The sequence below is a fragment of the Equus asinus genome, chromosome 4 (assembly GCF_041296235.1).
Source record: "Equus asinus isolate D_3611 breed Donkey chromosome 4, EquAss-T2T_v2, whole genome shotgun sequence".
NCBI lineage: Eukaryota > Metazoa > Chordata > Mammalia > Perissodactyla > Equidae > Equus > Equus asinus.
Genome location: NC_091793.1, coordinates 113,721,593 through 113,746,483, shown reverse-complemented (window position 1 = coordinate 113,746,483; position 24,891 = coordinate 113,721,593). Strand labels below are relative to the sequence as shown.

At 34.0% G+C, this 24,891-nt stretch overlaps 1 protein-coding gene across 11 annotated transcripts in view; it reads left to right on the top strand.

Annotated features, from left to right (window-relative positions):
* Positions 1–24,526, top strand: part of ATF2 (activating transcription factor 2) — a 73,471-nt gene extending 48,945 nt beyond the window's left edge. For 7 of the 11 annotated variants that reach the window (XM_044768676.2, XM_044768678.2, XM_044768674.2 and 4 more), the window contains 5 exons: positions 4,104–4,253; positions 6,758–6,964; positions 17,365–17,470; positions 21,986–22,167; positions 23,047–24,526. In XM_044768676.2, coding sequence (XP_044624611.1) covers positions 4,104–4,253; positions 6,758–6,964; positions 17,365–17,470; positions 21,986–22,167; positions 23,047–23,112 — 711 coding nt within the window. In that variant the 3' untranslated portion in view covers positions 23,113–24,526. Of the gene's footprint in view, positions 1–4,103; positions 4,254–6,757; positions 6,965–17,364; positions 17,471–21,985; positions 22,549–23,046 lie in introns of those variants that run through there. The other 4 variants (XM_070508140.1, XM_070508141.1, XM_070508139.1 and 1 more) reach the window with 2 other exon arrangements.
* Positions 24,527–24,891: the final 365 nt, after the last annotated feature.

The window sequence follows — 24,891 nt, the reverse complement described above, 5'->3', positions numbered from 1 at the left end:
CAAGCAGTGCCATGTCTGCACCCGGGATCCGAACCGGCAAACCCCAGGCCGCCAAGAAGCAGAACGTGCGAACTTAACCTCTGCGCCACCGGGCCGGCCCCGAGACCTTTTAAATCTTATGTAATTCCTCTGCAGACTCAATCTTTATTCACTTCCATTAAATTTCTCTCTTGATAGAAATTTTGATTTTAATAATGGGCTCACCAATGTCTGATACTCTTATTGATTACTAATATACTAGACAAAAACTCTAGCTTGATAAAACTCTTTATAATATGGTCAGTGAATTAGGAGTCAACAGAATTTCTCTTCCTAGCTCTGCCTCTAACTCACTCTATGATTTTGGGAAGAAACTTCGCTCTTTGGGCCTTAGTTTCTTCATCTGTAAGATGGTGATTGGACTAGTAATTGATTTCCAGCATCTCTGCTAGCTTCCAAATTTTATTGTAAAATAAATATTCGTTATATTTTTATGTTTTCGTTAATTTTTTGAATCAAACTATTTGTCCTTCTTTAAAATGTCTCTAACAATTATATACGGGTAGATTATAGATATCCTCATATTAATTGTAAAATTTATATGAATCATATTTAGTGACAACTTTTTTCACCTAACCCATTCTATTTTTTTAATATACATGTAGTTTTATTGCTGTTTAAAAAGAAAAAGTCTGCAGTTCAGAGCAGTGTTAATTAACCCTTAAAAATCTTTTTCTTACGTTTTGTACCCAGTGGCACACTTTCCAAGTCAGATCCATTGTAATCAATGTAACAGCATGGAGCACATTAGAGTTTCCTCACTGGATGAGTACTGTATACCCTAGGGCAGTCAAGAGAGGATAATGAATGAATACTGATGCTGCTTTTAAGTGCTCTATAAGGTAGTAACTTGCCCTACTAAAGATTATTCAAGAGAGTGATGTTTATGTACTTCAGACTCCCCTATGTGCAGTTACTGTATTTCATTAATTCTAAGAGTTAAGCTCTTCACTATAAAACTTTAAATGCTCTTCCATTCTATGATGTTTTTCACCTAAGGACTTAAAAATGGTTTACCAAAACATAATTTACCAAGCTTCACATCTCAACCGATACTTTTACTTATGCACATTTTATATCCAGAAGTGAAACCCTAACCTAACAGACTGGATACTGTTGGTTGTATTTTGATATCTCACATTCTGTCTTTAAAAGATAGAATTATGCAGACAGACCACCTCCCCAGAATCTCCTCTTTTGTTCTGTTTAAATGACCCACACTTTCAAATTCCGGTCTTTCTACTTTCAGTTCTTTGACCATTTAGCTTAAGTATTCCTCCCTGATTACAGCCAACTACTGCTTTGGTCACTTACCTGACTTTAGTTCTAATCCATCCTCTTCCACGTTATCCCGTCAGTTAGGAGTGTCTCAGTTTCTTGTGTCTTAGCTACTAATGTGGTTATTTCTGCTTGTTTAAAAAAGAAAGAAGAAAAAAAGGAAGGAACTAGGAATCTTATCTGGATTCTGAAAGATGCAGTGTATGACATAGTCTTGAGAACATATTTTACGTAATAAAATGTCTCAGGCTGAACCAGCACTTAGGATGACCCCTAAGTATATGTTTTTCCTAAGTACATTTTGAAAATACAAAAGTGTAGGAACTCTCCTGATTCTTTGACATCCCCACTTCCATACCTGTGCTAGGAAAATAGAGACCTCAATTGCTATTTTTGAAGAAATACGGAAGCTAACATTTGAAAAATGCTTTTCTGATTTAGGAAGTTCTGCATATTATATTTAATCTTTACCTCAACCCTACAAGGAAGTTATCATTATTCCCAGTTTTACAGATAAGGAAACTGAGATTCAGAGATTAAATGATTTGTTTAGAGTTACACACTTACTTTGAGGTAGAGTCTGAACATAAAGTGTCTTCTCAGCTGTATACATTCTGTATACTAATCTGTATACAGTATACATTCTGTATACTAATCAGTGACGATACTAGGACTTTACATACTGTGGTGCTGTTTGCAATTCATAAAGAACTGTTCTGCCAAAAAAGAGGGGAAGAACGTACCTGATCCTGGGGTGACCTGGCCTTAGCAGATGCAGTATCAGACTTGGCATTCCTAATCTTTTATGATTGTCTTTTGAATCATTAAGCCATCCAGCCTCAGATTATCTTTCTTGACCTTTTCTTGTGTTTTTTGGTAGGATAATGTATGTAACGTGATGCCAGGGAAAAATCATACAGTTCGAAATTAAAGAGATCCAGCTTCACATCCAGGATTTGAACTAGCTTAATGGCTGTGTGACCTTGGGCAAATGAGCTCTGGTTTCCTAATCTGTAAAACAGAGATGCTGTCCTGTTAGAAACTCATTGATAAACTACTGATAATGACACAATGGATCGCAAGTGCATTATGCTAAAGAAGCCAGATTCGAAAGGCTATATACACTGTATGATTCTATTTATATGATATTCTGGAGAAGGCACAACTTTTGGGATCAGGAAACAGATTAATGGTTTCCAGGGGTTGGGGGTGGGAGGAGAGTGTTATAGGAAAGGAGCATGAGGAAATTTGGGGGATAATAGAACCGTTCTGTATCCTGGTAGTAGGGGGTGTTGCATGACTGTATGTGCTTGTTAAAACTCATAGAACTGTACACTAAAAAGTCATTTTACTGTATATAACTTATACCTCAATAAAACCTTTTTTTAACTACTTACTTTGTTTTTAAAATCATACCCAGAATCTACAACGATTAGCGGTAGAGAGAGAATGTCCACTAACACTAGTCCAGGTATAATCATTGCCTTGGTGGAAATTTTGGTGACCTATTCATATATGCTTCAGTTTTCAAGGGATGTGGATCACTTACAGACTGTAAGAAGATATGCATAGATGAAAATAGGGAAATTACAAATTTTTAATAGTTGTAAAATTTTCTAAATTGTTCTTAGATGGAGTGAATGAAAGCAATTGTACTAGAAACATTTGAGGACTTTTCTTAAAAGCTCTTCTCTCTTACCTACCCCTTTCTGTTATATCCAGGGAAGGAAGAGAGTAAAGGTTTCCAAGAATCTGTTTTTAACATGTAACAGCCAGGCAGTTATTTACTACTAGGAAGTTTGGGGAGGACTGAATAGACTGCAACACAGTCCTCATATCGATGTTTTAGCCTCCTTCCCTCAATATGCACCTGAATGTGGATCTGAGGAAAATGTAATAGACATATCTTTGCATCAAACTTTATGATAAAACTTTATTTGGTGGGCCAGCCTGGTGGTATGGTGGTTAAGTTCACGCACTCCACTTCAGCGGCCAGGGGTTCACAGGTTTGGATCCTGCATGTGGACCTACACACTGCTCATTAAGCCATGCTGTAACAGCATCCCACCTACAAAAAAATAGAGCAAGATTGGCACAGATGTTAGTTCAGGGACAATCTTGTTCAAGCAAAAAGAGGAAGATTGGTAGTAGATGTTAGCTCAGGGCCTATCTTCCTCACCAAAAAAAAAAAAAAAAAACCCTTTATTTGGGGCTCAAGGACTACATCTCAGTTATTAAGAACAATAGCAACAATGATAGTCCCAGGTCTCTCAGAGTCCCTGAGGTCCTTTTCACCTGCAGTCAGAGATTGTATGGGCCCAAATCTGGAAAAGAAGAGATTTAGGTTTAAGGATCTAGGCAGAGCCTGAGAAGATTGGGATATGGGATATAGGGATGGGGTGGAAGAAAATAGATGAAAGTGTACGTAATTAACTTGTGTTACTTATTTTAGTTGAGCAAAGCTAGTTATTTTCAGTCAACAGTATTTTTATTTTTCACTCTTTTCTCAGAATTGATTAGATACAACAAAGTATAGAATCCTCTAGTAGTACTAGATAAAACGACAAAAGCGGGGAAGCTTTCCAAAGGTCCTATTGTCTGTCTTAATGGTATTTATAATGATCTTAGGAATGCAATGGAATATGATAAATGAAAACTAATTTTAAAACCAAATGTATTTATGCATTCCTTAACAAATATCTTTTTTGGTTAACCAAAGAGTATGTTGGGAGTTGGATTTGGGTGGAAATCAGGGAGCTTTTTTTCAATTCATGTTTGCATTTCAGAGATTAAAAGCTGCTTTGACTCAGCAACATCCTCCAGTTACCAATGGTGATGCTGTCAAAGGTCATAGTAGTGGATTGGTTAGGACTCAGTCAGAGGAATCTCGACCACAGTCATTACAACAGCCAGCCACATCCACTACAGAAACTCCGGTATGTGTGTTGCTTTTATCGTTCAACACTCTGTTATCATCCTTAAAAAAACAAATACAGTGTAACTTAAATGACTACTTCATATACTTTGAACAAAATTATTTCTGGTCATACTGTTATTTCAAAAGCCTATCAAAAGCCTTAGGAAAATGTAGTTCAGTGTAAAAGCATTGATATTTCTATTTTTTGATATAAATAAATTAATTAAAATAATTAAAAAATGAATAGTCGAGCAGTTGTTACTGCTCAGACACCATGTAAGTGTTTCTGTGGGTGTCTCCGTATGTTGGTCTGACATGGCACAGTATCCATCAATACTTTTTAAATAAAGCATTTTTGTTGTTTTTGTATTCAACAACTAATGTATATATGTATTACATTACTAACAGGAATCAAATGGTTCTTGGATTAAAATCTGTGAAACATCACAAAAGGAGTAGATATGCTTTATAGCAGCTGTTATACTGGAGCCCCTTTGCACTTGTCTCTAGTTTGTGACTGCCTGTTAGATGATTGACATTTCTGTGTCTACAGTATATTTCTGCAGTAAAGGATTACTATATTTCGGTTGAACGTTTCAGAACTCTATCTAGACCTTTTGTCTTCTCTACTTAAAAAATATTAGCATTGGCATTAAAAAGCAAAACTTTCCAATTAAATAAACACATGTAAACAGGAAATTTTAAATTGCCTCCTAAGCATAGGTATTTAGATAACTGTATTTTATCTTTACAAAACTTAAGATAAAGTGGAATGTAATTGTGGTTATCATCCACTAAACAGCCTTACTTTGGGACCAAGAGAGAAAAAGTAAGTGAGTGAGTGTGTTTTAATGTCATAACTCAGGGGTTAGCAAACTGGCTCACAGGCCAAATGCCATGGCTGTTTTTGTGTATGGTCTGTAGGCTAAGCATGCTTTTTACATCTTTAAAAGTTTATTTAAAAGAAATGAATATAATTTGTTTTCTCATACTAACTATAGTTTCCCTGGATCTAATTTTTTATCTTTATATTTTATTGTATTGGATGGAAGCTCCATGCGGCCAGGACTTTATCTGTTTGTTCACTGCTGTATCTCTAGTTTCTAGACTAGTTCTATATTTTTTTAATGAAGTGGAATGAGTGAATTAATGGAAGGAGGAATGTATGCTGCTAAATAGCCTCAAATCCTTATTAGGAGTTAAAATATACAAATAATAACTGTAATAGTTTTTGCTTCTAATACTTGTGCTTAGCATTTGCTATAATAACTGAGTTGTCAGTTTAAAAAAAATTATTCTCTGCTATTCAGCCAAATGAGTAAAAGAAAAAAACCTACTATTATCAATAAGTAAAGAGAATGAAGAAAAGAAAATATAATTTAATAATTGATCTTTATTACAATTAAAGTATAAATGAAATAACATAATTTTTATTGCTAATTATTTGGAAAATATTAAACGATAACTGTATTTTTTAGAGTGAGAACTAGTTTGGTGATTTCCCTACAGAACTTATCTTGAGCTTATATTATAAGACTTTTGCTTATTATATTAAGAGAAGATAGAAGTTTTCTTTGTTCACACCATTTAAAAATATAATTAATTATAGATAAAATATTGTTTTCAGGCTGCTTCTTTGGATCAAGTGCCTATGGCCATAAAGTACTGTTTCCTTTGCACTATTTCTGAGGGTTCATTTCCTGTCTCCCATATTCAGGTGTTCTGTGGCACAATTTTGGGATTTGTGAGAGGCTTGAAGAGGCTTACTGTGCTTTAGTCCTAGGCGCTAGACAGTATCACTAGTGGCTGAAGGTTTTTGCCTCTGGCTGATCTGAGATAACCAGGCCATTCCATTGAGGGGTGGGGGGACCAATTAAAGTGAAGATCTGGAGTCCTGTGGGATTCTACCCATCAGAAAAATGAGCACTGATAATTACGTGAACCTGACCCTTAGAAAACGACTGACCCTAAATTTCAAAAACTGAAGAAAAGCTGAGTTTACCTAAGTATGTACATACTTTCCCTCCTTAATTTTAGAGAAACCAATTTTTAAAGAAAATTTACAGATTAATGCTATTTTTTATTTCAAAAATAGCATAGAAAACATGGTTTCCCATAGTGAATTTAAGTAAGTTATTAAATTTTTTACTTTAATACCTTATAATTAGTTTTCAAAGGATTGAATAATATGGTGTTTGTTGAAAAGTACACTTGAAAAATATGATATGTACATGATCATTTGTATTGCATTTTCAATTTCTTATTTCTGTATAAAGGAAAATATTATATAAACTTTAAAAAATATGTTCACTATGATAGTGAATTAGTGAGAATCTTGTTTTGGCAATGCTCATTTATTTCAAGGAATTTGTTAAACCACAGAGTGATTTTCACATTGCCCCAGAATATTGATATATACAGTGTTGACTTAGAAAATAGTAGTTCTCTCCTTCTGCCACCCTGTACTGCCTATGTGCCTTCACGAGATACAAATGTAAGAAGCTCCCATTGTGTTTATTCTAGGCTTCTCCAGCTCACACAGCTCCACAGACCCAAAATACAAGTGGTCGTCGAAGAAGAGCAGCTAATGAAGATCCTGATGAAAAAAGGAGGAAGTTTCTGGAGCGAAATAGAGCAGCAGCTTCAAGATGCCGACAAAAAAGGAAAGTCTGGGTTCAGTCTTTAGAGAAGAAAGCAGAAGACTTGAGTTCATTAAATGGTCAACTGCAGGTATGGTACATATATGTAAATTTTGTTTTATTTATTTATTTTTAATAATTGTGAAATAGGCTCTTCCCTGTCTTTCTAGTTAGCTATCCAGATATTTTAGGACATAATATTGGGTGTGTATGGAATCTTTAGTGAAGCATAGTTTTATAAACCTATTTGAATATTGAGATGAAGTAATATAAAACTTTCAACACTCATAGAATGAAGAAATTTTAAATATGTGTTTACTTGTGTAGTACAAAAGTACCTAAACTACCTGGCTTAAACTTTATAAAATTGTGATATAAAGTTCAAAGAAAGACTCTTAAAATTAAAAATATCATTGGTATTTCACTTAGTTACTTTTTGTTTGTATCACAACTATAAAGTTGCTTCAGTAACAGTTTTTGTTTTTAAGTTCTTTTGTTTTTTGAATTACAAATTTTGTTTTGTTTTGTTTGTTTTATTTGAAGTGAATATAGTGCTCGTGAAAGATGCCACATTGACAGCTTTGGAAACTGAAGGACTCTAATTATCCAGAGAACAGGTACAATATGGCCAGTGGCAGTAGAAATCATTTCATACTGCCCTGCCAATGTGCCTTAGATACATTTCTTAGGAATCTCATGGGTATAAAGGTTTTAAATCTTCCCATTCAAGCTTTTGTGAGATTTCCAGTGATGGTATCGGGCAGCACCAAGTCTGTTTCCTTCTTTCTGTTTTTTCTTCCTTCCTTTTGTTTTTGTTAGGTTTTTTTAATGTTGTGAATATTCTCCAGTAAAATCTTCTAAACTACCAATTGATGAGCGCCAACTAGTAAGATTGATGTTAATATCTTCAAGTTGTTATTGGTCAATTTTCTGAGTTATTCATTCCCAGTTAATAATCATAATTGATGATGAGACTTGCTGTCTTCCTAAATCCATCTTTAAAGATGTCACCTATATAAATGTCTGTAAATGCTTAGGAAACAGTTTTTGGCATCAGGCATAGCATTTAACTTAATGTAGATTTTTATAACTTAAATTTTTTCATATGTGAGACAGATGTCTTATAAAACTCTATGTTGTGCTTTGAATATTGACAGGTTAGCTTTAGAACAAATAAATTGTCTGGCACAACTTATTTTTAATCATTAATTTAAATATGATTTACCATATCACAGAGACTTCAAATATACTTATATACTTAGGTATGTTAAGAAATATTATAATACAGTTATCAGCTGATAAATGAATTCTTATTCAAGAACTATTTTCATAATTTTTTAGAAAAAACTTCTGAATTTTTTCCACTTAAACAAAATGAAAAAGATTATATACTATAAAAATGGCTATTCTTTACCAGGTCTCTCTGTTAGAATATTAACTCTTACTGTTTAAATTTTCAAATATTCATATTACATTAACAAAGTGATTAGGTATCTATTTTTTTCTTTTCTGTTCCTAACAAAATCATTCTTCCAAAGGACTTGGCTCTTTTATAGTAGTATGACAGTAAACATATCATTCTTTGTTAGCCTTGATTGTTTCACCCACAGGATAGAGATAACACCTGCTGGTCCTACTTCTCTGGCTTATTGCATAACTCAGTTGAATTAGAATGAATGCAAGTATTTTTAAATACATAAATTTTTAATTTTAGTACGATAAATTTATCAGTATTTTTCCTTTGTAATTTGGCTTATCATGACTTTTTTAAGAAGTAAAAATGTTTGAAAACTAAAAAGTGGTATGTAAATATATGGTATCATTTACAAGGTATTCTGAGACTTTAGGTTGGGCCAGTTTTCTGCTTTGACCCAAGTTATAACAATATTAACAGCTTTTAATGAGATATTGCTGTTGGCTTAATTATACTGAAGCCCTGGTCACCATTATTAATAGTAATAGTACTTTATTATTTCAGAAAACTTTGGAAAATTCAATATTCAAAATAAACATAATCTTTACTTCATTAGCCTTATGTTTTTTCCACCATACAAATTAAACTATGGTTAAAATGTCATTATTGTAAAATGTGTTACATTTTTCTATTTCCTAATTTGGGTAGGAATTTCTTTTTTTTTTTTTCTTTTTTCGAGGAAGATTAGCCCTGAACTAACATCTGCCAATCCTCCTCTTTTTTCTGAGAAAGATTGGCCCTGAGCTAACATCCGTGCCCATCTTCCTCTACTTTATCTGTGGGACTCCTACCACAGCATGGCTTGCCAAGTGGTGCCATGTCCGCACCCGGGATCCAAACCGGCGAACCCCAGGCTGCTGAAGCGGAACATGCATACCCAACCGCTGCGCCACTGGGCCCGCCCCTGGCTAGAAATTTCTTGATTGGAGGAATAAAGGCAAGATTTATCATCTAGGTAAAAGTCAGCTAACATCAATTTCAAAACATGAAACTTTTAAATAGAAGACAAATTCAAGAAATCACTAAATTAAGCTCTAAAGTTGAATATAATTTTAGTTAATACCTCAAATTACAAATAGAACAAGTAACATATGTATTTTTAATAAAAACTGAGTGATGATGGCATCATGGTTAGTTAAGAAAATATTCTTAGTTTTAGGGATGCATACCAAAATATGGAGATAGGTGAAATGATGTACCAGGGATTTTTAAAATATTTCTTCAAAAAGGAAAAAAAAAATGTCTATCTGTATGTATTAACCTGGGAAAATGTCTGTAATATATTGTTATGGGCAAAAAAAGTTGCTGGAAACAGGGAAAAGGTCCATCAATGGATGAACAGATAAATTATGGTACATACATACTGTGGAATATTATTCAGTGATAAAAAGGCGTGAAAGTACATGCTACAGTGTGGATGAACCTCATAATGTTATGGTTAAGTGAGAGAAGCCAGACACAGAGTCACATATTATATGATTCCGTTTATATGAAATATCTAGAACAGATAAAACCACAGAGACAAAATGCAAATTGATGGTTGCTGGGACTGCAGGGAGGAAGAAATAAGGAGAAACTGGTTAATGAGTGAGGGGTTTTATTTGGAGTGACAGAAGTGTTTTATAACTAGATTGAGGAAGGTGATTTCACAACATTGTAAATGTACTAAACACCACTGAATTGTTCACGTTAAAATGGTTAATTCTGTATTATGGGACTTTCACATCAATAAATTACTCAAAAGTTAGTTGCATACTTAAATGTACAGTATAATTCTTTTTCATTAATAAAAGGTTTATAGTTAAATGGATAAATGTGTAGCTATGCAAATCGGCACAGAAATGAATCCCTAAATATAGGTAAAATCTTAGGAATTGATGTACCAGGATGTAACAGTGGTGAAGAGTGTTTTGGGAAGCATGGATGGTTTGGGAAGAAAGAGTACTTCACTCTGACTTTCTCTATTGTTTCAAGTGGATATATGATTTTTATTTTTTGTTTAGTTTGTCAAGTAAAATAAAAACAGTTTTTAAAAAGTAAGTGACAGGTTCTAGTTTTCAGAGTGTGAAGAGTTAACTTGCTTATAGTAGATTCAGGAAGAAAAAATTTCTTTCAGTCTGCCAACAGCAAAACCATTAACTGTGAAGAACAGGATGACTTGTAAAGAAAATTGAATGTCAAAGAAATAATTAAACTGTGCTTTATGTGAAAACATTCATCAGTTCTACATTTCCTTAATAATCCTTCACGTGACATACAGGCTTAGCTGATCAGTGTAGTGGGCAGTAATGACCCATGGTTGCTTATATATTATATACAATAAAAGGTTTAACGAGCGTTGAGGTGTGACTGCTCATAGTTTTACCAAATGTATATTAGGCTTAAAGAAAATATTAATTTTCAACCTTATTGCCCCACTCACTGAATTTAATTATATTTTAGCTTTCTAAAATCATTGCTAAAAGAGCAATTTCTTCAAATTGTGTTATAGACATTTATGGTAATCTAGAATTGGATACTGCTATATTTTTAAAGGCAATATATGACTTTGTTGTCTTTTACTTGAAATGGTTTTAACCTCTTTATGGCTTTGTCTTTCAGTTCCACTCATTTTGGAGGTTAGTTTTCAGTTTACCATTTCAGCATGTTAACTTTATGAACAAAGGTAGACTCTTCTCTTTGCTAACAGTAGGGCCTTAATAATTACTCTGTGGATAAAATTTGGAGATTTTGTTGTGGATTTTGCTTTTAAAATTTAGATATTGCAAAATGTATGTAGAGTGGAAGCTCAATAAATTAATGGAAGCAATCTTGATAGCTGGATACATAAAGAGTTTTCACTCATAGGTTAATGATATGGAAAAGGTTTTATTTATTGGTCCATTAGGGAATAGGATTTAAAGGAATAGGATCAAATCTTTTATTCCTGGTACCTAAACAATATTTTATTTCAATATTTATCACTTGAAATAGAAAGGAATAGCAACAGTTGGAAGATGCTATATAATACCTGTTTGTTTTAATTTCTTAAAAAAATATTATTCTATGATATAACTGTCTTCCTTTTTTGCTCTGGAGTTTTTAAGTATGTTCTAGAGGAGAAAAAGGGTAATAATGATGCCACCTTTTACCTCTTTTTTTTTCCCCCTGAGGAAGATTCACCCTGAGCTAACATTGTGTCAGTCTTCCTCTATTTTGTAGGTGGGTTGCTGCCACAGCATGGCCGCCGACAAGTGGCATAGGTCCACACCTAGGAACTAAACCCAGGCCACCAGAGCAGAGCATGCTGAACTTAACCACTAGGCCTTGGGGCTGGCCTCCTTCATGCTTTTTATTATGAGTTTGAGACCTGGTGCTTCTTTTTACTAGCCTTTACTGAGAATCTTTCTGAGTCTTTACTTCCCCATCTGTCACACTCATAGAATAAGCACTCTTATGAAGATCAAATGAGAGAGGGTACAGAAAAGTGTGTTGTAACTACACTCTGCAAATGCTAGTTATTTATTATTCATTCTGTCACTAAGCATCTCTTGTGTGCAGGGCATGTTATTATACACAGGGGTTATAACAGTGAAAAAGACATTGTCCTTGTACTTAGAGAATTTGAGGTCTAGCAGAGGAGACAGACATGAAACAAGTAATTAAATATGAGAATAGGAAAAGGGTCATTCCCATTCATTTTGCAAAGTATTTCCAAAATATTAAGAACTTTGTCCTCTTTTTTCTATTGTTACAGACATAAATTAAAGAACTGTGTTGTTCTCAGATGTAAGGTTTGCATCCATGACAACCCTTGGAACTGTCTGGTGGGAATCTTGATACTTACTCATTGATTTTTGTGAAGACTAAACATGAAATAGTAGCAATGAGAAATTCCCCAAAGAAGAAACTATCCAAAATTATTTCTTTAATTTTGGGGGTAGTGGCTGAACTAGAAATTTCGTCAAAAGATTATAAATTTATGTTATACTTGGTCATCAATCTATGGCCAAATATCAATGAAAAGTTTTGATTGATTGATCAATTGACTATTCTGTCATGATTTTATCAATATGATCTGCTTCAAATAAACTGTAAAAAAATATTATTGTTCATTAGTATGTAATTAACCTTTGAGTGGCAAACAAATAGAGTAGAGCAATGGTACAGACAATGCCAAAATAATTTACATTTTATTTTTTATTTTATTTTATTTTTTTGCTGACGAAAATTTGCCCTGAGCTAGTATCTGTGCCAGCTTCCTCTATTTTGTATGTGGGTCACCACCACAACATGGCCACCGACAATTGGTGTAGGTCTGTGCCCAGGAACCAGCCCCGGAGTGCTGAAGCAGAGTGGGGCAAACTTAACCACTAGGCCACAGAACCAGCCCCAATTTACATTTTATTTGAAACCAGAATAATAATTTTTTTCTGAGTCTCCTTTATCTTACCAAATACACTTTACTTTGCAAAAAAAAAAAAATCAATAATTTCTTAGATATTCTAGACTGGAACTTCTACATTTTCAAAATGTTTTCGTGTCCCTTATTTCATTTCATCTTCAGAATGACTCAGGAAGATAATTAACATATTCTACAAATATGCTAACAAATAGTAGATGGGCTTTGGAGGCTGAATCCAATTAATGTTCACTCTAAAATAATCCACAGAGTAGATGGTAGAGGTATAAATAATTCTTTTTTCATTTAGTATTAAATCCGTTTATGGCTTAACATTTATCCCCTTCAGATTCACTTTGGCTTAAGCAAACTGGTTTTATGTATTTAAATACAAATTACTTATATACAGATAAATACAAGTTATATATATATCTGTTAACTGCTATTTTTTTTTTTTTTTAAAGATTTTATTTTTTCCTTTTTCTCCCCAAAGCCCCCCGGTACATAGTTGTGTATTCTTCGTTGTGGGTTCTTCTAGTTGTGGCATGTGGGACGCTGCCTCAGCGTGGTCTGATGAGCAGTGCCATGTCGGCGCCCGGGATTCGAACTAACGAAACACTGGGCCGCCTGCAGCGGAGCGCGCGAACTTAACCACTCGGCCACGGGGCCAGCCCCCTGTTAACTGCTTTTTTTTTCATTCTAAGGTCTCTGTATAGACTCTTCAGGCCTCTTATTATACGTATGTAGGCCTTTCTCTCTGATTCTACCTGTTTTCTGACCTTCCTAGAAAAATCTCAGAATTAAAGTCATGATTTATACAACCACTGGTTGTTAGTATAGTCATGCCTATCGTTTAAGTCCTTTCCTTTTTACATATGGGTATGTGACTGTAGTTCTTGAATGTTTGGATTAATTTGTCAAATTTTACTACATTTATCATAAATGTCTTAAAAAACGCTGGGCTTTAACCTCTTCTGCCTAATCCAGTTGTATATAATCTTTACCTCCATGAGCCTCCTGTTGTCAACCTCTACTGACCAGTTCTTTTTTTTTGAGGAAGATTAGCCCTGAGCCAACATCTGCTGCCAGTCCTTCTCTTTTTACTGAGGAAGACTGGCCCTAAACTAACATCTGTGCCCATCTTCCTCCACTTTCTATGTGGGACGCCTACCGCAGCATTGCTTGCCAAGCGGTGCCATGTCCACACCCGGGATCCGAACCGGCGAATCCTGGGCCACCAAAGCGGAACATGTGAACTTAATTGCTGCGCCACCAGGCCAGCCCCTACTCGACCTGTTCTTGACCAGTAGCATATACTTACACTTAGGGCTCTCTAGCTCCTCTAAATCCACTTCCTTCAAAGCTTGGCCTACTCTAATTCCCAGTCAGCACTCCAACTACATTTGCTTTTTGCATTATTTCTCTCAGTCCCAATTCCTTGCTAGTAATGACGTCCCATTTGCTGCTTCCAGTCTAATGCTGGTACCAGCTCTAAAGAAATTGAATGTTAGGATATAGTAACAATACAAACTATTAATTTAACTTTTCAATCAGAAATCATTTTTGAGCATCAAGATCATCATTAAGAAAATCTTTTATCGTTGTAAAACATTTTAGATCAGGATGATATAAAAGATTGGACTGAATTTGTATTGAGCATAGCTTGAATTTGTTAGGGGAAAATTTGATTATTTGAATTTTGGATAAAGAACAGCATACTTGTGTATTACATCTTTTAGGTAAATGTAAATTACATTAAAATGTTCAAAAGCTTTTATTTTTAATTTTCTTCTCTCTTCCTGGTCTTTTCAGTTGTTTGCTCTGTTGAATGTGATTCCGATTAAAATTCAGTTAACACAAATATAAGTTTTGTAACAGGAATCGAATGCCTTACCTCATCAGTCGTTAATGGTCATTACCCATTGTTAGCTAGTGGCTTCTTCACATTTGTTCATTTGTTAATGGACGGGGCATTCCAATTAGATGAACAGCCATAATACCACCAACTGTTAAGTTTAAAATACAGAAATTGATATTCCATTCATCAGTTGCAAATCTGCCTTAAACAGAGATTTTGAATATATATATATTTAATTTTGAGTGCATAAGAATATTGTTTTAATTGTTAATCCTCAGAATTATTTAAATCAACTGTTTTGTATCAATTAGATAATCAAGTCATAACTTCTTTCAGGAATATTATCCTATACATTTATTTCATAATATGGTTTATGGTGAATGTCTAGTGTATTTAGGAAAGAAGACAGTTTGAGTTTTTAAATTCTGTAATTGAGATGATGCTGTAAAATATGCCAGTTTTCATTTCATGACTCAGAAGATTAACAGTGTAGCTATGTTGGTGAGGTTTTGGGCATAAATAGTGAAATTAGGACCTGACCAGGTTTATATTATTTAAGCTATTTCATTTCACCTTCTTTGGTGTTTTTCACCCCTTGGACATAGAATTACCATGATCCTCTCTAAAATATTATCATGTACTCAGTCTACGCCAGGCTGTGTGCTATGCCTTGGGGATACAAAGAGCAAGATAATCCTTGCCCTTGAGAAATTCCCAATCTGGCAGAGGTGGCAAACAAGTAAACACAACACACATATACAGTCATGTGTGGCATAATGATGTTTCTGTCAGTGATGGACCGGATATAGGATGGTGGTCCCGTAAGACTAGTACCATAGAGCCTGGGTGTGTAGTATGCTGTACCATCTAGGTTTATGTAAGTACACTCTGATGTTCTTAAAACAACGAGATTGCCTGAGGATGCATCTCTCAGAAAGTATCCCCATCATTAAGCGACTCATGACTGTATTTATGGCTGTGGGACCACAGAAATGGACACCTAACTTGTCTTCCTATGCAGATTTGTACCGTACTAAGTTAACTCTTAAAGATGAGTAAAATAATTAGCAAGGCAAAAAGGAGGGGAAAACTTTTCTAGGTAGAGACATTATGTATTTAGCCATACAAAATTTCTATTTTTATATGTCAAAACGATTATATGTTATTTCATAGATTCAGACTAATGTGAAGGGTGGTCACAGGTAGCAGATTATAAGAGATTGTGTATTCTTGACTAAAAATACATATCTAGCCCTATTTCATATTACAGAAATTAATGAGAGAAACTTGTAGAAGTGAATCTCAAAATCAAGCTACTGAGGCAGAAAGAGGGAGAAACTTTTTTGGATAATGTATATTGGATTATTCATAATATGGTTTCTCTTTAGTAGTGTCATTAATAAACAGCTATAATTAGCAGTATTGAGACTAATGACAGCAGTATTCCATAGAATTGTATTTTCGAGATAAGACTTTATTTTTAAAGCAAAACTTTTATATTTTCTTTTTTTGTATTTTGATCACTATACTCCCATTCTTGTCTCAAGTGCAACGTTTTAAACACAGTTTACCCTTTTCATTAACAGTTAAGAGTTACTGTGAGTGTCGGTTTCTGTGTGCTTTAATACAGCGTTGCCGTTCGTTGGTGTCAGTGTGTGAGGAACTGTTTGCCCCAACACTTACCTTTAGATTGCTTAACTTTTATTCTTTTGATTTTTATGTTTCTGTCATTGGTCACTTAAGGGAGCCTGATGAGCCTATTCTGCTGAATTATTTTACATTCAGCTTTCTGGTTAAGAGACTGAGGGCTGGAAAATGAAGTGCCTGAGCTTTTATATACAGGTGTTTGCTGTATTTCTTCATTTAATTTTGAGTTCATGGATGAAGTCTGAGTAAAGGTTAAAGTAAGTCCAAATAAGTAGAGGTGTTTGTAAATTAAGATTTTTTTGTTAGCAATTTATTAAATTCATGTTATTTCTAACTCTTGAGTATTGGTAATAATCACTAATTTGTGTCTTTAATATTTGGGGATGACTCAAAGGAATTAGTTGGACTCTCTCAATTTGGACCTTTTACATAGAATCTACCAGATTAATGCATTCAAAACAAAGGCCGAAGTGCTCATTCTATAATAAAGGGTAGAACAAATCACCATTTATTTGTCAGATTTAAATTTAGATGTATACAGATTGCCTAGGTCAAAGGCAACAAAGCTATTTAGATATTACATCTCCTGTCATTGTTTCCATGTCCAACACAGTGTCTTGCAATGCATTTAGGTATCCATTATTCTTTGGTTATTGTGGTTTCCCTTATGGAGGTTTTCCTAGTTTCTAGAAACTTGCTTGAGTTTCCAGGATAAATTTTTCATTTTCAAGTAAATAGAGTCAGTGAAAATTTATCCTGACTGCCTTGATGTTTGTAATTTTTCAAATAATCAAAAGACCAGGTAACGTATGTAAAATGAAAAAAACCTTTGGCAGGAAACCTGTAATATATAAGCAGTCCAAAGGCAAATGGTAATGGGAAAACTTTGAAATATGCTATCCAGTCATGGTGTTATCTCTTAAATTTTTATAAAAGTTGCAGTTTTTTAACAAATGCTAAAATATAAAAACTATTGTGTATGGCTTAAACATATTTAAGCAGCATATTTTGTTTATTCCCTCATATTCTGTTATAGATGTTTGATTTTCATATCTTAATCTTCGCTTGTTTTAAACAGTAAGAAACGTTTAGTGTGAAGCTGGTAAGGTACATAAGTTGTTTCTTCTCCAGAGTGAAGTCACCCTGCTGAGAAATGAAGTGGCACAGCTGAAACAGCTTCTTCTGGCTCATAAAGATTGCCCTGTAACCGCCATGCAGAAGAAATCTGGCTATCATAGTGAGTAATGTTCCATTACCTATAGCCTCAGGCTACAGCAGTGAAATACTGCCCGAATGATCCAAGCTACCATTAAAGAAACAGAGACTGCAGTTCTAATATTTAATATTAAATATCAGAACTTCCGCAAGGTTACTGTGGAATAGGGGGTATGCTTCTTAGAATCTAGAGAGTTTTTGAATTTTCCTATTTCTAGCTTTTTTCTAGGGATTACTATAAATCAACAAAATGGGTTAGTTAATAATTTAAAATATACTGTAAGTACTGATGATATTTTGTTTGTCTTCCCAGAATAACACTTTATCTTAAATTGACAAGTGAAACACTGCTTCTTTTCTAGCCTCCAATTGGTAATGAGTTTTTTTAAATCAAGTGTCTTCACTTAATAATATATAGTGTCTAAGGATCAGATCCTATTATTTTTTCTTAGATATCAGCATTGTGCAATTTTTTTTATTGTTGTAAACCTTTATATTGAGTCTTCTAGTTAGTCATAAAAATGCTAAAATAGAAGAGTATTTAAATTATCTGCTTGTAAGTTTCCTTTAAATGGTTTCCCCCCAAAATGAGATTCTTCTCTTTTCAGCATTTTAGAGGTTAATTGTGCTTTTTCCTTCTTGTAATGTCCTTCTTTTTTGATAAGATGCACAATGTTGGAAGCAGCTGTTACTCTTGAATAAATGGCCAATTTTGTCCATCGTACACAAATTTGTAACAAATAACAGAGCTGGGAATGCATTAGGCAACATTCATAATATATAACCCACAGCTTTCATTTTTATGATTTAGTGATATTTCAGGATATTTGTAAATGTGAAGATTGTTTCAACCATATGTATCCACTTCATTTTAATTTGCCAGTGTCAGTAATTCAAAAGAAAGAAACGTTTTCTATTGGATGCAAACAGTTCCTCAGGTGCTCACAATAAAACTTAATGGCCACCATCTTTACTTGTAGCCATTGTAAGCAGTTTCATCAGAATGGGCAATATTTTTTAATTTAAAAGATTCAGTAGATTTAGCAACTCTCTATTGCCATATATATTTAGAACATTGATTTTTGTCAGTTTTGAGCAAATAAATCTCAGTCCTTTGATATCTAGTCATTTTGACAAGATGGTGAAACACATTGTGGAGTAAATTGGAACCGTATAGAAATATGTTTGGGGTTCGTATTAACAATGATTGCTGCAGGGATGAGGCCATTATGGCTCCCATCTGACTTAACAACGTAATTTCCTATAGAAGCTACTGAGTCTAGCATTATGCATACATGATTTTCTTAACAAGAGAGCTCTCTTGAATTTTGATAGCTTCAAAAGGAAACATACAGTTGAGTCTATAAAATTAGAAGGAATATTAACTCTTAAGTTGCATTTAATTAAAAATTATCTGCAATTTTTTAATCTTGTATAATCATTGGATAATTCCAACAATTTTATTTCTATTATCGAGGCAGTGTATGCTCAGCAAATGCAAGCCAATTTTTCATTTTAAGCAATAATGTATATTTTTTAAGTGCATAGATGTATGGGTTTAAATAAACTGAAAATCTAGATTAATAAGTGTTTAGTGAATATATATATTATACTAGATTGTGAGACTGCAAGAAATGAATTAGACATTTTGGGGGTTTGGAACTATTCCTACCTTTTTTCCTGTCTAGTCATCTAGATAATCAAATTGACTGACTAGCATAAAATTAATTCTCTTTTGGGAATTAATTGGACTTTTGGGAGATAATTGGATTTTGTAGAAATTTTCAAGTAATTTCTATTTCCAAATTTGAAGTCTTTGGAAAAATACTGACTTCTTTGTTGTTTAACAGGAATGATAAATATAGAGATTGACTAAGTGAATATTTAAACCTTGGAGAAAATATGGGGAAATTCACAGATACCTAACACTATACATCATGTTACAGCACACAGCAATTGCTAATAGTAGTAAGCTATAATACTGGTTGACTCTTTCAAAACATTTGTGAAAGGAAACTAAGGCTTAGTAGAAATTAAAGGTTATTACAAAATCTTGCTGGTAAAGGTGACAGTATAAAGTCACACCATCTTAGGGTTTCACTGAAACCCTAATTTTAACACTGAAAGTCTTTCATCCTAGGAATCCCCTGAGTCATAGGAAAACCATGACAAATAGTCACCTTAACAGTCAAATCGTATAAAATATGAATGAAAATGCAAACACTTTTTTAATGTTTGGGCTCCATGAAGAATAAAGCACAAGAGTGATTTTGTTGCCATTAATTCATATTCTCTAGATTGCTGGGCGTAATTAAAACTATATTATTATAGTCATTTCTGTAATCATAAGTGAGAATGAAAGCTTCTTGGGCTCTAAATGTAATTGAGAACTTTATATTTTCATTAATGAAAATATGTATAAACATAGGTAGGGAACTTCAGAGAGAGGGAATTGTCAAACAGCTGGTTTCTTTCAGCTTAAGTAGGGCTGAAAAGGGCTCTTTGAGTGCCGTAAGATCTCTTCTTTCTTTCTAGTGCTTGTGATTATACTAGTAATTTTTCTCCCCTCACCTTCTAGAAGTGGACGTAGGTGTGGATATATCACATTATAAAAGTATCTTATATGTGAAATTTCTAGTTACATAATTTATGAGTACCTGATTCTTTGTACAGCCTAAAGATTTGTCCCTTACAAATTTAGTGTTTCATTGCCTCAACTATATATTTACATTTCCTTATACTACTCATCACAGATCAGCCTTTTTATTTTTGAAAGCTGGTGTAGCTATAGAACTTCACATTGAGAGAAAGGTCAGTTTGTTGTCCTCTTGAAGAACAGTGGTGAAATAAAGACTGCTTTTTAGTATTTTTTCCAGTTAATCTCTCATTGCCAGTGTTTTCTTTGAACATATAACTGTTATATTGGATATTTAACTGAATTGTAAATATTTTATAACATTCAGTATTGCTTGATCAGAAAAGTATTCTTTTTGCTTTATATAATTTTAAAAGGATTACTGATTGAGGGTTTTTTTTTGTTATATCTTGAGGTCAAATTTTTATCCAGGGGTGTGGTTTTGCATTTGTAGCAGATTGATAGAGAAGATGGAATTCTATCTCATTAATATATTTTAAAACATGCATGCATTTGAGGCAAATGTGTCAAAATTCTGTAAGAACTACTATATTGCAGAAAACCCTCAAAATGAGGAATTTTATTTGAGCTAAAGTCGTGTTTGCCAGGGTCCTCCCCCTTCATCTTCTACAATTCAAATCATAGGATAAGTCCTGCTTCATGGAGTCCACAGTCTTTTAATAATTGACTCTCAGAGTAGGCACTTAGCCATCAGTAAGCAGGCCAGTATGCATTCTCAGATTCGATAGAAAGCCTGCTTATTGTCACTTCTAAACACTAAGTAAAAATTATTTTAATGCCAAGTGAAAAAAGGAAGGCGCAAAAGAATACATCCAGTATGGTACTGTTTTTAGAATGTTAAAAAATAAGCTAAATGATATTGTTTAGGGATACATATCTATTTGGTAAAACTTCAAAGAAAAAAACCAGAGAATGGTTAAAGAAATATCAGAATGGTGATTAGCTTTGGTGAGGAGAGGAGCTTCCAGGAGGCATCAGTGTCATTGGCAGTCTTCTCAAGTTGGGGGCTGGGTTCACAGGTGTTCATGCCATTGTGTCTCGTATCTTACGAACACTATAACTGTGTGTGTGTGTTGTGAATGTCAGATTGTTCACTAAATGAAATTACTGGATTCTATTCTGTTAAGATGCAGAAGATTCATTGTTCACGCCTAAAAATTGGTAGATTTATTTTCATAAATATTTAGAATGCCCTTTCCTGAATATCTTTTCAATTGCAGTGTCTAGAGTTTTATATGGATTTTTATTTGAATCCCAATTAATTCATGCAACTATAACAGCTGGTGGCATTTAGAGTCTAAATATTGCTTATTCTCCTGTGTGTACATCATTAGAATCAGGTGTTGTAATCATCCATTGCTGCAGTAGAGGGAAAGTCAGCCAGAATATAGTTCTGGAAAATGCAGAGGGAATAATTTGAAGATATAATTTGTATGTAAGAATTCATTTTGTTTATGCATGTGCTTACACATTTTTTTATCTTTTAATAAGAATAGCATGTAGGCAAAGAGACTGGTTTTGTTAAATGGGTTGTTTGATAAGTGTTTTGTTATATTTATAAGAAGCTATCTCCCAAATTCCTACCCATTTTCTTTCTTAACACTATTTAGCAAATATTTCTTCAGCCATATTTTGTGAGGCACTGAGCACGCTGATATTTCCATGTGCATGGTTGTGCCTTCGTTGGAGCTGTTGAGGGTAAAATTGCCTACTTCAGGACTTAGAGCCACCTCTCAGTTCCTCAGTTCCAGTCATACTCATTTATCTAAATAACTGATTTTGTAAAATGCCCTCTTTTTACTCTCTATATTGACTTCAACCTACTGATACATTCTTACAGATATTTTAAGAAACTGAGTAATTTTTCTTTTTTCCGCTCAGCTGCTGATAAAGATGACAGTTCAGAAGACCTGTCAGTGCCGAGTAGTCCCCACGCTGAAGCGATACAGCATAGTTCTGTCAGCACATCCAATGGCGTCAGTTCAACCTCCAAGGCAGAAGCTGTGGCCACGTCAGTCCTCACCCAGATGGCGGACCAGAGTACAGAGCCGGCGCTCCCGCAGGTTGTTATGGCCCCTCCCTCCCAGTCGCAGCCCTCCGGAAGCTGATTAAAACCCTGCGGTGCAGCAGTCTTAGATACTCATTAGTGACTTCAAAGGGAAATCAAGGAAAGACCAGTTTCCATTTATGCGAAATCTGTGGTTGTAAATTTTTTTTTTTTTACTTGAAATTAAATTTGGCTCTAAAGTTGGTGTAGCAGCAGTTGATGATCAGACTGAACAACAGTTTTTAGTCTCTGGAAAAAGACTGATTTTGCTTTTTTTTTATAAATATTGTTAGATTGTTATAATTTTTCTGTGCTCAATGTGTAAATTGTATTATAATTCATTGTGGTTTATTTCACTTTTAATTTGGTGGTGTTTTAATAAATGGGGGTGTTACTGAATCTCTTTTCCCACTTCCATTTCTTTTGACCACCTCTTAACCCTCAACTGTGATGGTAGTATTGTTATATCGTTTAAACCAAAGTTTTGCGTAGTCCCTGTTGACTTTGTAATGTTAACAAGGTCATAAAGCACTAGCCAGAGAAAGATAGAAATTTGCTTTTAATCTTTTTGCGTTTTATTTTGCACATAATGCAAAAGGAAGAACATTAGAGAACACTTTTTATGTGAGTGAAACATGGTAAATGACATACAGTGCTTTTATGCACACTCTTAAACGAAATCAAGATCATTACTAGTGCATTTTCTCTTAAGATTTTAAGTAGACATGAATTTTGAAATCCTTTATCATTTCAAAAATGACTATTTTTCAAGTCTTAAATTCAGTATTTTAAACCCTATGTTTTGAGGCTAATACGAAATTATATAATGTATGATACAGGGTTATCAGATATCTAATAATTTTTTGAAATTAGGTTGTTTTTTGTTTTTTTGCAGATTTCAGGTTACAAACTGAGAAGTTTATGCATAATCAAGTATGGTATGGTTGCCAGAAAAGCCTAAAAATTACTACTTAGAAAATTTAAGACTGTTTACCCCCATTGTCTTGTACTTGCAAGCTAACTTGTACGTATTCTTGTGAAAGCACTGTCATCTTTTAGTAGCAAATTTTGATAACGTTTCTCGTGGGAAAAAAATCAGTATCTATCTTTAGAACAATGTAATTATAATGTGGGAAGCAAGAATGAATGAGAGAGAATGTATGTGTGCGCGTGTGTGTGTGTGTCTTTCAATAGTTTATGCCAGCAATCTTTGCTTGAATGTTTAAGATGCCTTCAGTGTGATGCTGGCCAATAGATGATTGCAATTTAAAATGTCATTACTGTGCAGGCTTGGAGAACTAACATTCCATGATGTAGTTCGTTTCTGATGAGATGATTGTAGGTACACTTTTCTCATTATCCAGTCATCTGTGGGATACTGAGTTTTCTAATGTGCCATTATCTATTTTTATTCAGCAATTATGTTCAAAATACAGTACAATATTTTAAAATAGACTAAATTGTTAAAAATAAAGTAGTAGATGTGTGTAAGGAAACTTTGTAAAATAGTTATGAGTCCTACCCAGTAGCAACTTCTGGCATTCAAGCAGGATTCCATTATGTAAATATCTGTAACGCATTTATAATAAGTTGTGTAGTTTGTTCTGCATCCATACTACACTATTTGCTAAAGTCTCAGTGCCATCTCCTAATGAGACTGACATTTAAAAACCTATATGGAATATCCTTGATAATTCAAGGATATATCCCACCTGCCTAAGTTCCAACCTGGGAAACATTCAAATTATACAAATGACATTTCAGGACTTTTAAGTATGAAAATAATAGGAATTTTATTGTTTGGCTTATTAAAAATGAAAGCATTTTTAGTTGATAATTCTATTCTAAAATTTTTTTAACTGATTTTATAATTTTAAAGTAATCAATTTCTAATCATGATTTTGCCATAGTTATGCTAAGGAGTTGATCTCAAAGGCACAAAATACGAATTCTGCAAGAAGACTATTTTTTATTGTAGTTTGGATGGGTTAGGAAAAGCCTCAATTTTTGACTCTGCTAAGTCCTTCAGTGCATTTTTCTTTCATTTTATTATTTATGCAAGTTAAAGTTCTTTGGTAACAGGAATTCTTGCAACTGTAAAATAAAACTACATAGATGTAAGAAGTCATGTAAACGGTTAATGAGCTTACCAAGGTTAGCAAAACTTTCATTGTAAATCAGTCTGTACTCAGCAAATAAAAATCATTATTAGTTGTATAAACACAAATTCCATTTTGACTTTCAGAATGTCACACTACTTCTGTACCTAGCATTTTGAGTCCTTATATTTGCAATGTTACACAAACTGTACTATTTTCTTTTATGTGCAGTTTGCATGAGTAAACCATCAGAGAATAAATTCTATCTTTAAATTATGTTCATAATTTGCTTGTTCTTACCTATCTTTCATTATGTAACATCACCTGATACGGTTTTTTCCGTCAGGGCATTTATCATCTGAGAAGAACCTGATATTCTCTTTCTCTAAAAATTTATTCCTTCTCAGAGACCTTTTAACCCCAGGGTGCTCGGGCCTTGTTCCTCTTCTCTGCATTCACCTTAAGCCCCATTCATATGCAATGAACCTTATGTCCCCAGCCCAGAATACTCCCTCAACTTCAGCCACACACAGATCCACCAGCATTTGGCATCGCTTGGTGACTGCCTAACAAAACCCCTGAAACATAACATACCCAACACTGAATTCTTAATCCTCCCCCGCCCTACCCTCAACCATACT